The sequence below is a fragment of the Embiotoca jacksoni genome, unplaced genomic scaffold, assembly GCF_022577435.1.
Source record: "Embiotoca jacksoni isolate LCO1_2020_lvr unplaced genomic scaffold, fEmbJac1.0.p SCAF_24, whole genome shotgun sequence".
NCBI classification, from domain to species: domain Eukaryota; kingdom Metazoa; phylum Chordata; class Actinopteri; family Embiotocidae; genus Embiotoca; species Embiotoca jacksoni.
In genome coordinates this window covers 1,852,700-1,865,518 of record NW_027185375.1, presented here as the reverse complement: position 1 = coordinate 1,865,518, position 12,819 = coordinate 1,852,700, and the positions used below count along the sequence as shown (strand labels likewise).

General features: G+C 40.8%; 1 protein-coding gene across 1 annotated transcript in view; it reads right to left on the bottom strand.

Moving 5' to 3' along the window:
- The window catches only part of tnfsf10l (TNF superfamily member 10, like), a 64,884-nt gene that overhangs the window by 31,840 nt on the left and 20,225 nt on the right, over positions 1 to 12,819 (bottom strand). The window contains exon 2 of the mRNA XM_069158983.1: positions 3,158 to 3,307. Within this exon, the coding sequence (XP_069015084.1) occupies positions 3,158 to 3,307 (150 nt within the window). The remainder of the gene's footprint in view (positions 1 to 3,157; positions 3,308 to 12,819) is intronic.

The window sequence follows — 12,819 nt, the reverse complement described above, 5'->3', positions numbered from 1 at the left end:
GGGTCTTTATGAACCTAAACTTGGCTGAAACGGATGAAGAGGCTCCCTGAGGTGTTTGAGATTTCGTTCAGTGGATGTTTTTGTCCGGAGAAATTTCAATTTTTTTTATTTTCTTCCACGTGCACAATTTAGTAGCAGTTTGGGGTTCAGGGTTTTGCTCAATGACACTCGGCCCGGAAAAGAAATTCCATGATCGGTGGCTTCTCTGCCATCTGAGGTACAGTCACAGCAAAGAAACCAAACCATCATTTTACATTCATTTAATGTAGAAAAAAAAGAACAATTTGCTCCTTTTTCTTCTGTAATTACCCTTTTAAAGAACACAACTCAGTAAGCTTCCACCTATCTGGAGCCCGAAGCAAAGGAAAGACTTTGCTCAGGCCACACAACGACAATGTCCTCGTCTCATTTTCTGAATATAGTTTACCATCTTGATGTGAGAAAAACAAGCATGTGGGATGGGAAACACTTCGGAAAGCACTTCTCTCCCTTCTCTGCCAACACTCATGTTAGTATTTAAAAAAAATGAAGAAAACAAATTCCATCTATCAAACCCCTGAATCCTCAATGGTGAACAAATGATCTCCTCATTTTCTTCAATGCGCACAAAAAAACAACCTTTTTGTTGGTCCTAATGTGTTACATGTTTTCCTGGCTCTCAATTGTCAGCAATAAAACAAGCAAACGTAATTCCCAATGATAGACTTTGGCGCAGGCCCCCTTGATTGCGGCGACATCTTTGAGGGTATTAACATTTGTAGTGTGTTTTGTTTTACTGATTACTGAAGAATATATGAAGGCTTGTAATTTAAAAGAACGTGTATCTCCTTGGTACGTGTGGTTTTCAGCAGTAGGTGCATTAATCCTCCAACAGAAGCCAGAAACTCAAGTCTGACACAAAAGCACATTCAGTAAATGCTTGAAACGGAAAAGCTACATTTGCAGCAACATAGATGTAGACACAACATACAGCATGAGGTCAAATACACTGTCATAAGTACTTACATTTTTCCAAGAGCAAAGATTCACCGAATAAAATGAGTCAAGGATCCGTCACATAGATTTGTTCAACAGCTAACATGGTTTGTTCAGAGTTCACGTTGTCGGTCATGTAGGTGCAACGTTTCGTATGTTAACATTTAAATCTAAACCATTTTTATTTTGGTTGATGCTCAATCTCGCGCTACATTTCTTCCTTATTGTGTCACTACACAAAAAAAAAAAGCAGCAGACGAAAACTCAGCAACTTTCACGCACGTTGACTGATTTGCCGAAATACCGAGTAACAACATCCACTGAGGGTTCGTTTGTAAGCGGGAGGATTTGCACAAGACTTGTTTACAGCCGTGCTGCCTGCAGGTGAGCACCGACTTTTATTTGAGTTGGCACAAGCAGATTAATGACAGCACAGATTGAGACGATAATAAGAGGCCGAGCAGGTTCAATCCAAACACTTGGCATGCAAACACATGAACGTGGATTTGCAAATCTGCCTTTGTGCTGACATGTGCCTCAAACCAGCCAGAGGCACAAAACACTCTTAGGAACACACGTGAAATACACCAGTTTAAAAAAAAAAAGAAAAAAAAAAAAAGTGGTACCACACCTGGTCCTATCAATCATTGATTGGTTTTGTGATACATTATTGTTTATACTGTGTACACACACTCTCGGAGGCTGTTAGGTCAAAGGTCAGGCTCATTCCCGTAAGACTAAAACCGCCGACGGTCTCTCCACAGAATTAAAGGAAATGAGTTTGTCAGTCTTGTACAAACTGAGACAAACGAGGTGTCTCGCTCTCATTTCCAGCTCTAATAATACTCCTCTTCACTCCAAGTATACACATATGATTAGTATTTACTGTCTTATATTGTTTTCTTATTGTTTTAAGAGCACACTTGAGTTTTCTGACTGTAAATAAGATGATTGAGCAGATGAAATAAGCCATAAAGTCATATTAAAATGGTGAAAAAACATTCTTCCTTTTTTTTTTTATTATTATTATTATTATTATTATCATCATTATTATTATTATTATTAAATGCAGTGCATCTGATGTTTTTAATTAAAAAAAAAAAAACAATTCCAAAGAAACCGTGGGAAAAAGTTTGGTCCAAAAACTTCCATCAGCCACCCATATGAGGGCTTCATGAGAAATAATCTATTCTGGAAACAGTTATTAAAGACCAGAAACTCAGTAATTGTAGACATTTATTAGATGTAAAGTATATTTGAGTTCATTTTCTTTAGGTATTTTGCATGAGATGCTGTCAATTTAAGACAAAATCTTTGGATTGCATCCTCTCAAAATGTCAGTCTGAAGGCAGCACGTGTCTCATATATATATATTTATATTTTTGTCAATGCGATGAGTCTCAGCAGAAGGACTCTCCATCACGGTGACAAGCACGCCCAATAAACTCCCACCCAGACGCTCAGTCGTGCAGATGTTTCTCAGCTCACTGTAACCGAGCAGATTCCTTCACGCTGAAACCAGCTTCCATCTGTTCGGTTCCCCGGGACAGTGGAGCCCGACCAACTGATGTCATTCAGGGTTCATATCACAAATATCAAGTTTTGGGTGGGTGGGTGGGTGGGGAGGAGGGGGGTTTACAAAATTACACTTTCACTATGATTTTACCAGTAACTCTGTTGACATATAACATTGGTCATGGAGAATGTGGGAGGATTATTAGCCCGGAAACGATGCGTTTAATGTACAATTTGCCCCGTGAAACACGCAATCGCAGAAATATCACTGTCGGCACTAATTTTCTGCAGACCAACGGGTTTCCTTTTTAACTGTTGTTTCCGTTCCCAAAACACCAACAACAAAAGCAAAAGTTATTAAATGGTGAAATAATGCTCTTAAAAATCCAACTTTAATGGGTTGTTTTTAGTTTTTGTAGTTTTATGTGAGCGTGTGTGAGACTTTAATCTCCACCACTACCTATTAGACTGACTCTGCTGGAGGCTGGACTCGTACCCATATTAACGTTACAATAAGATTATCAAACAAAGCAAGAATGTTTTCAGGGTTTCAGTTACTGACCATTAATCATCATGTTCAAAACAAATGTATAGAAACTTTAAGTGAAACCCCGCATGTGTTGTTCTAAATGCCAGTGATGTAGTTTAAAAAAAAAAAAATTCTAACCTTGGAGATGTAAGCTTTGATGCCTTCGGCCAGCTTGATGCAGGGTTCTCCGAAGAGCTGGGCCAGCTGGTCTGGGATGTCCTGGTCCTTATCCAGAGCGTTCAGTAAACTCAGGCACTTTAACTCCTCCGTCACTCCCTGACTACGCACCTAAAGGGCAAACAGAAAAAACAGCAGATGTAATTTAGACCACTGACAATTTCAAATATTCATTATAACACACACACACACAAAAAAAAAAAAGTTTACGCAACTATCGTCTTGTCTTAATTCCTTTGTTTCAACCAGAATCTGGTATTAATGTGTTCCTAATGCCAAAAACATGTTACTATGACTACCGAGCTCTGGTAAAATATGGCGAAGCAAGCTAGAAGTTCATCAGTCTACCACAGCACAAAATATGACTGAAAATTAAACTCTTGCATGCTTGCATGCTGCCTCGCTTGATCCTGTCATATTTATGTATACCTTATTTATTCCCCTTACAGGAATTTCATCAGATTTATCAGAATCAGCTTTATTGGCTTATTGGCTTTATTTATTGTTTAACGCATACAAGGAATTTGACTCCGGTTGTAACTTGTTCTCTCGGTGTGCAAAAAAAAAACCAGACAGACATAAATAGACATATAAAACATAAATAGACGTACGTACAGCTAAGAAAGAAAGAAAGGTCCAGTCATATTGAACACATTAAGTGTTTAACAGTGACAGCCTGCGGATAAAAACTGTTCTTGTTTCTGGTATTTATGGACAAACATCAGAGTTTCTTACTGTTTTATGCAAATTGGCCCTCATGAGAAGCACAAAGCATCAAGATAATCTTATAATTAACACTCAAAATAACTGCATTCTAAACGCGACAATTTTTTATCACCGTAATCATCAATGTTCATTTTTCTGTGTATTAATTTCCAACAGCTCCTGTGAGCTCATACAGACATCACCGCTGTCATTTATTTCCCTCCGTCTTCGCGCACGACATCGAGTCGAACTACTCGTCCTCTGGTGTCTCATCACTCTCTCTGTACTTTCATGAGTTTCGGTTTCATCTTGCACCTGTTTCTCATTTTATCTTCTCAGTTCCTCAAATATATCTCTGGTGCAGAATCCGCATCATTCATTTTTTGAAGAAGAAGAAGACAGATCGCAAACAGAAGGCCGACGTGCACATGTCCTTTCACTGTCGGCGGGAGAAACGATACATTCGTCCTGTAGAAAGACACCAAAATCTCCCCCACCTCTGGCAAAAAAAAACAAAGACAGGAAAACGCTCGGTGAAGCGTTGCGAATCCAAAACCGAAGCAGCCGGAGATTAAAATGCGGCTGAAACGTTTTGGCCGCACGTGGAGGATCACTGGATCGGGCAGCTGCAACACAGCTCCTTGTGTAACAGCAGGGAGTGCATGTGTTTTAGTGCAGGCTTTCTCCCGGTGAGAAAAGCCACACACGTGCAAAGTACGGCCGTATCAAAGACGTCTAATAAGAGACAATTAAATGAGCGATTCCTCTGTGGGCGAAGGGGAAGTTGTTTCTTTTGCTACACCTCCCAGGTTTGACACGGAAAGGTAGAGTTCTCTCTCGCTGTGTGTGTGTGTGCGTGTGTGTGTGTGTGTGTGTGTGTGTGTGTGTGTGTGTGTGTGTGTGTGTATCTTGTGCCTGTGTGTATCCTTCAGGGAGGTTGTCAGCGTCACGGTCTGAACGACCTGCTAATGACTCAGTAACAAGCGCTGATGAGGAGGGAGAGATTACAGAGCTGCCCTCCTTCACCCCTTCTCTTTATTGTTATTAATTTCTTTCCCGTTCGACCTCCCTTTCTAATGAAACCCATTTCTTTTGTTTTCTTTTCCTGTGGTTTCTATCTGCCCGTTCCCTTCCTTTCCCACCCTCCCCTTTTTTTTTATTTTGCATTTATTTTTTTTACATTTCCCCACAGCGATACCGTTCGTGTTGATGCACAAGTGGATCTCCTTGTTCCCATTGAAGATAGCGTGTTGTTTAAATGGTTGCAAACCAGGCGGGGAGGCACCGGGGCGTTTACTGGAAAGTCTGGGGGGGTCCTACGGGAAAATAATGGGGCCACATCTCACCACGTTGCCCGACTCTGAAAAGATGAGTCACGTCTTTAATGGCTTCGCTTGTCTATTCTGGGACAAATCATGTCTTTAATTAGGTACACATGTCAGCGCTCCACTCGGTCGCACATTCCAGTTACAACTGTACGTCTAGTTTGAGGTCAGCTTTGGGAGGGCCGAAATATTGGGACAAATTTACACAGCGTATAAAAGCAAAGAAGGAGGTTTTGAAGAGCTGTTTAAACTCTGCACGCCCCAGAAACCTAAAAAAAAAAATAAAAAAATTATGTAACGTGTTGACAGTAAACTCCACGCGGCGTGCTCAGGCGTGAAACCGAAACAGTCTGCTTTCGAACTGACGCACGAGAAAAGACACAATGTTGGGAGGTTAAGTCTTCTCTAAACCTTACAGCTGTTTAAACGGGCTGCTGATTTGTAGGAATTGTTTTTTTCCTGTGGTGAACAAAGTGCAGATAATTTAATTGTGACAAACTTTTTGAAGGATTGAAAAAAAAAACCCGTCTCTGTTAAAGATCCACCCATTGTTCAGCTGTATTGAATTATCCAAACAAAGTAAAAGTTCTGCAGTGTTGGAATATTAAAACTTTTATTTATAATGTGTAAATAGTACTATAATCTCGTCCCTGTTTGAGGAGAGGAGACGCCTTAAATACTTTTGGGTAGTTTGATTTATAATGATAAATTCTATTTTATAGGTTTGCTCCAACCATTCTGGCGTTTTAGTGATAGGAACAAGCGTTCTTAGGTTTCGGCACCAAAACCACATGGTTTGGGTTCAGAATTTTTATTTTTATTTTTGGTAGAAATACGTAATTTTACTGAAGTTAAATATGTTACGATACATAGGTAAGCTTCTTAAAAGAATTCCACGTTGATGTTTGCATCCTTAAGACTCAAACACCCGTCTTCTGGGTGAAAGTCCTGTTTCTCCATCCAACCACCCCTAACCTACTCCCCCTCCCCTCCCTCCCCCCATGGACTTGTTCCACTCCGTCATAGGAACTTTGTCTTCAACCCCCCCCCCCCCCCCCCCCCCCCGCTCATTTTATATTTCAAATGACATCATAATCTGAAAAGTAAAGAGTATGATGGGAAAGTTAAACTTGGATATAAGTACAGACTGTTATTGCTCCTTGTCACTTTCCACCACTGTTTAAGACTTAGCTTTAAAACTTCAATCACTGGATTCTCCGCATACTTTTTGTTGTGTTTCAGTCTCGCCTTGAAAGAGAAGGAAGCGCAGTAAGTCATCCTGCATCATCTGCATACAAACGGGACACGTCCCAAAAACAAAACAAAACAAAAAAAAAACCCGCTGACAGTGCAGTCTGGGCAAAGACAGTTTATCTATTGTGAGGAGGCGTGTGATGACGGCTACCACAGGCAGGAGGGACGGGGAGGTTCACACATGCATGAGCGGACCTGAGCTCACTCGGCACAAGAAGTGGACTGAAAGTAGGTTTCGATCCTTCGCGGCGCCTCTGCCAAAACACACTCCCCGCTTTGGTGGATCTGGTTGACGGATTAATTGTTATTGGGGAGTGTCTTTGTGTGTGAGAATAAAAGGTTGGATTATGCAGACCGTGCGTGTGTGTCTATTAAGTTTTGACAGGGCCTGTAGGGAGTGTTTGATCCATTATGGGAAACAGTGCTGTCCATGTTGGTGAGGAGATAAAGCCCATGCACATCACTGCACTGAGCTAAAAAACACGATTAGAAGTCAACTTTGTGCTCCATTAGTGTGCGGGAAAGAGGCCAGAGGCCTAAGGGAGAAAAACATTATCACCAAGTTACTGTACTTTGTTTTCTCTGGATTCAATCCGCATGAGGAAACGTCTCCCTAAGAATGGAGATAATTCAATTTCTGAACGCATGAAAGTTGTATTAACCATAAATCATGCAACATATATTGTCCGTAAACCATATTTCCAGTTTTTACTAATTGTGCTGTTGTTAAGTGCAGCTTTTGTTGGCTGAAGCACTCGCTGTTGTTGTTTTTTTTCACATCTCGCTCCAAAAATCTATTTCTGACTTGCAGGTTTTCTTGCCAATATTGGAAGTAATCATCCAAACAAGGCAAACTTACACAATCTCACATTACGTTTATCATCTTGTGTTGCGTGGTAACATTTGCTAATTAGCACTAAACACAAAGTACAGCTGAAGTCAGCGGGAATGCTATTAGATTTGCAAGTATTTGATCATAAACAAAAATTTATGACTGGGCAAGGTCTAAGTTGGAGTTGGATCTGATGAAAGCACAAGCTAATATATGACTTCACTGTGGATGAACAGCTGGAAGGCTTTTAATTGTAAACGGATACAGAAATTCGAGCATTTGTTTGAACGTTTTTGAATTTCAAACTTACTGTCTCGATGCAAAACAGCTTGATTGAAGTAGTCCTCCAGCAGAGGGCGCTCTAACAACCAGCTTCACTTATTGATTGTATTTGACCCGATGATTAATGATCATTAGTTGTTGATCAGATGAAGGTAAAAAAAAAAAAAAAAAAAATGGAGGACACTGGGAGAATGTTAACATAAAAATAAAATGACAAATTAATTTGTCATTTCATATTTGTTGGAATTTAATTTTTTGAAAAATGTAACAGTCATAAGGCCAACCAGTGATGCAACATTATATTCTGCATTATAGGGCTAGAAAAAAACAGGCGAGCTGCTGGTTGTGCTTAAAGAAAACCCAGGGTTTCACTAAAGTCAGGAGGCTCCATCTTCTACGGACCCTGAACATCTCTGAAATTTTATGGCAATCCATCTGATTTTTTTGTTGCCAAACTTCAGTCTAGAACAAAGTAGACCAACCTACTGACAGAGCTACATAATCGTTTCTCAACCCACACCGATTAGAAATAAAGTCTTTGTGTCGAACAGGTCAATACCTTCCAGGCCTGTTTGAGAGAGGATTCCGAGAAACTTGTTTTATGTCTGAATTTATTTAAACATGTGGAAGGTTTCTTTATGCTTTCAATAGAAACGCTGGGGCTCTCCTGCACACGCCTGGCTCGAACTGGACGTCAGAACCGCCTCGGAGCCAAGATGGCTCTTCTTTCTTCCAAGTTTCCTTTAGGTTTCATTTACTTCTCTGATCTTATCAAACCCTGTAATTCTGCAGGTCTGTTAGCTTGCCGTGGTCTTTTATTCCCTCTCGCATGACTATTCTGTTACATTGTCCCGTCATCTATTTGCATCATAACTCTACCCTTTTGCCTTTTTTGAGGCCAAGAAACTGAAATGAGATCCTCGCTCTAGTGATTGTATCAGTTATTTCTCGTAGTCCGTGCGCTTTTTGGTTCAGTTGGAAAACAGAAGGGAAAATGTGAGATATTCTGTAGGCCAGTGGAGACATGCAATGCCTCCGGAGACGGGCGACTCGGCCTCTACATCATTTCCTTGCCCCGGGAGCATGCATCTGGAACCGCTCCACAGGTTTTAAATATGAACAGTTAGAGGAGAAGACCCTTCCCCCTTTCCCGAGTGCTCCTTTGACAGCAGTTTATCTGCCAAACCCCCAACTCCTCTTTGCCAAATCCCAAAAATTCTGAGCCGGCTCCATTAGCTATCATTTCAGGAATTAGCTACACCCAAATGATCCAACATTAACAAATCAATAAACTGACAGGAGGTCCGCCTCAGTTCAAAGAAAAACCCAATTTATTCTCTGTGTTTTACAGAAAAGACTTGTGATGAAGAATTGATTAATCACTTTTAATTCCCAGACAAAAGTCTAAAAAGGATTTATAATCTTACTAGTAGCCCATAATCTGTTTTGCAGTTGTACCCTTGCTCTTCTATGAAAGCATACTTAACTAATCTCAGAGGGGAAATTTCCTATTTGGGGAAGGTGGGGGGGGGGGGGATCTTATATTCTGTTCCCAGTGCAGTTTGTCCCCAGAGCGATGTATTTTCTCAGTGTGTTGACATTGACGACTCGTCCCCTCCCTTGGCTCCAGAGCAAGGACTCCGTCGGGTTAACAAATGCTAAAAACATTTGCGGCATATAACATCTAATGTAACTCTCCAATGTGTTGTTAAACTAGATTGAATACGTCTGTATAACCCCGGTCCAGATATCAAGAATGAGAGGACTGGGTGAGAATAACTGTAAATATTTTCAGTGGACATGACCAACTTTGGTCACGACACTTCGTTTCAGCAAAAGCACTTTAAACATAAGATTGGCTGAAGTTCAATATACGCGGTCCCCGATCATTTCTTTTTACGCACAGATGGAATAAAAGCGTGTTCCGGGGTCTCGGAGGTGAAACATCTGGCTACAAGCACGAGTTAGGACTTTGGCAGATGTGACAAGTTGTCATACCTAAAATAGAATGTAGCAAAAGAGGCAAATTATCAACGTCTTCCACAACTTTCAAAAACTCATATGCTTTGGGTCTAGTGTTTTCTATTGTGATGACATTCAGGTAGCTCCAGCTGGAGAGACATGACTGCCTTTTCACTTATATGTTGTTTGAAAAATCAAATTATGTTCATGTGTCTTCAGTAAACAGTCTGTATATTTCAAAATTTCAACTTATTAGCTGACTTTCAACAAAGTTATTTTGTTATAACCAAACAATGAGCTACGGCAGCTCGGTAATGTTAGCTAATGCTAACTGAAGTGAAATTGAATTGAATTTAGAATCAGTTAAACGTAGAGTTATCTACCTAAGGATAAGAATGAGTAAGAACGCATGAAAAGCTGTATTTTGGTATTAAAAAGTGAGACAATGATTTTCTAAGTTATTAAACACAGTACAGATTTACCTCCGAATTACAGAATTTCACCACCGTGGGATTAATAAAGTCAAATCTAATCTAATCTCCCAGTCGGTGATTTGAGGGGGGGGGGGGGGGGGGAGTGAAAAGGGATGCCTTAAAAGAGTGCAGAGGCAGCGGCGTTGTTTCGCTGAATGTTTTATAGTCCGGTCTACCTGACTTATCTTCGATTGCTATGTGCAGAATCTCTGGCACCGATAAGATATCGGTGTACTGATGAATTCCATTGAAATGATAAGTGCTCCTGTTGCGTCATCTCCGCTGTTAAAAAAAATAACAAAGCACCTGCTATTTACTTTCAGTAGGACTGAGTAACGAACCTCAAAAATGTGTAGTGGAGTTTTCCCCAAACAAAACTCGGCATCAAAGGCATTTTCAGATTCTTTAGAGCTCTTTCTTCTGGTTTTAACCATAACTTCACCAACTTTAGACTTTATTCCAGTCAGGCAACACACACAATCGTATGTGTTGACACATTTTGAGTCCGGATTCACTCAATATTTGATCATTTTATTTGATGATGAAATGAATCCTCTCATCGAAAAGGGATGTTTCAGTATCGGTACTGAAACTCGTATATTGTACCGACGCCTGTATTGAAAATCAGCTCTACTTTGGGTCACAGTTCCCTTTTTAACATATGCTGAAATACATTGTGAAACTCTTGAGTATTGTCTGCACCTTTAAGTCCAACCCCATCAATTTCCTTCTTGCTGGTTTTGCGGTGCACCATCAGAGCTGTTAAAAGCCATAAATGTGTCTAATTTGAAAACATTTTCCCAACTGTCAGGAAGTTATTTTACAGCTCTGAACCTGAACCTAAATAATTTATGGCTCTACTGTTCTCCAGACAACGGAGTCAAACAGAGATCGTCTCAATTGGGTCTGCTTTTGGAAAATCATCGGCGAGAGGAAACACACGCATGCACGCACACGTTTGAGTGATCCATGCACTTTTTTTTTTTTTCTTTTTTTTTTTTTTATATCCCGTCTTGGCCAGAGGACATGTGGTGTCTGATGGCCGTCCATACTGAATTAGATGACTGGGCTCCGGAGAGAGGCTGACAGAGCTCCTGTGATCCTGATGCCGGCTCTCTCAGGAAGCAGCAAACAATGCTTCACTGTTCCCTTCCCAGTGTGAGCGTTTGTGTGTGTGTGCATGTACATATGTATTATGTGTGTGCGTGTCTGTGTGTGTGTGGCCTGCCCTCGGTGTGTATGTGCAATGGAGTTGACTGTGTGTGTGCGTGCGTGCGTGCGTGTGTGTGTGTGTGTGTGTGTGTGTGTGTGTGTGTGTGTGTGTGTGTGTGTGTGTTTGTGTTTGGCCCTCGCTGGACACCAAACCCTGAAAAGAATATCTCAGAGGGCCACTTGGAAACCCGGTTACAATTTTGTGTTTCTGTGTGTGTGTGTGTGTGTGTGTGTGTGTGTGTGTGTGTGTGTGTGTGTGTGTGTTGGGAGGGGTGGGGGGGGGGGGGTGTTCTGGGAGTTCCTTGGCAGCCCAGAACTCTCATTTCAGGGGATTAGGAAGAGGAGAAGGCGGCCACGTAACTCAAATCCAGCAGGCTTGGACCAAGAGTGTGTGTGTGTGCGTGCGTGCGTGCGTGTGTGTGTGTGTGTGTGTGTGCGGGGGTGAACAGCAAAGAGAAAGAGAGAGTTGGCTGTATTTCACTGTACTTTCTCTGCTATGTGATGAAGCGGACAAGACAGCAGGGTGAAATAACAGCTGAGACCTCGCTTGCAGTGGCACCGCACATAAATCACTTCATCCAAACACGGGAGGCAGCGAGATACACAAGTGTGCGAGTTAAATAAAACACGGCGAGCGTACAAAACCACCTTCATCATGTGGAGTCACAACTAGTCCACGCTAAAGTGCCTGAAGAAGTAAAACATTTTTAGTGGGTTTTCGGTTGGTTTAACCGAGAAATATGAGGCTCTAAAAGTTATCGTCAATCTCAGATGTGATGAGTCTTCGGGCAGAGAGAGTCAGAAAAGTACAGACGAAGAAGCACAAGGGAACAAAAAGGGGTTTTCTTCAGCTGCAATGTCTCGACCAAAAAAAAAGATTCATGTGGAATTTGGAGCCATTTTTGAATAAACAAAGAGAAGTTTGCTGTTTTTGTTCGGCTTTCCGTTCTGTACTTGCGGACAAAAGGAGGCAGCTGTTAAATTAATATTTTAGGTGTTCATATATACAGTAAGTTCATACAAAAAAAAAATGCAGTATATTTTAAAAAGATAAACATTTATCTCCAAATATTGGGGCATGTATGGTTAGCCTGTTAGCATTTAGCTTCTGGAGCTAACAAGAAGACAACCAAATTAAAAACAAGTCAAATTTGATGTTGCAGAATTTAGAATTTCTACATTTTCTAAATTCTTTTGGTGCTCCTATATATTTATTACAAAAGTAGTTGTTATTTTTTTTGACAAAAATAGGGCAGAAATGTTTGCTCGTGTCTTTAACGATATTTGATAGATTTAATATTTTCTTGATTCCTTAAATGTGTATCCTGGTGCCAGATCTCTGAAAAGCAACACAGTCGTATCATTGGTTTCCCTATTAAAAAGTGTGCAAAATTAAACCACCAGCACCAAACCCACATTCATAATGTTTTTACTTTACAAGTAAGGCTGTTGGGGTTTTGAACAGCGTTCCATGTGGATTTTAGCACATATGCTGTGGAAGTAATGGAAATGAAATGCTGATCGAATTCAGAGAAAGTCTGTACAGTCATAAACACCAGCCCACTGGATTTACTATGC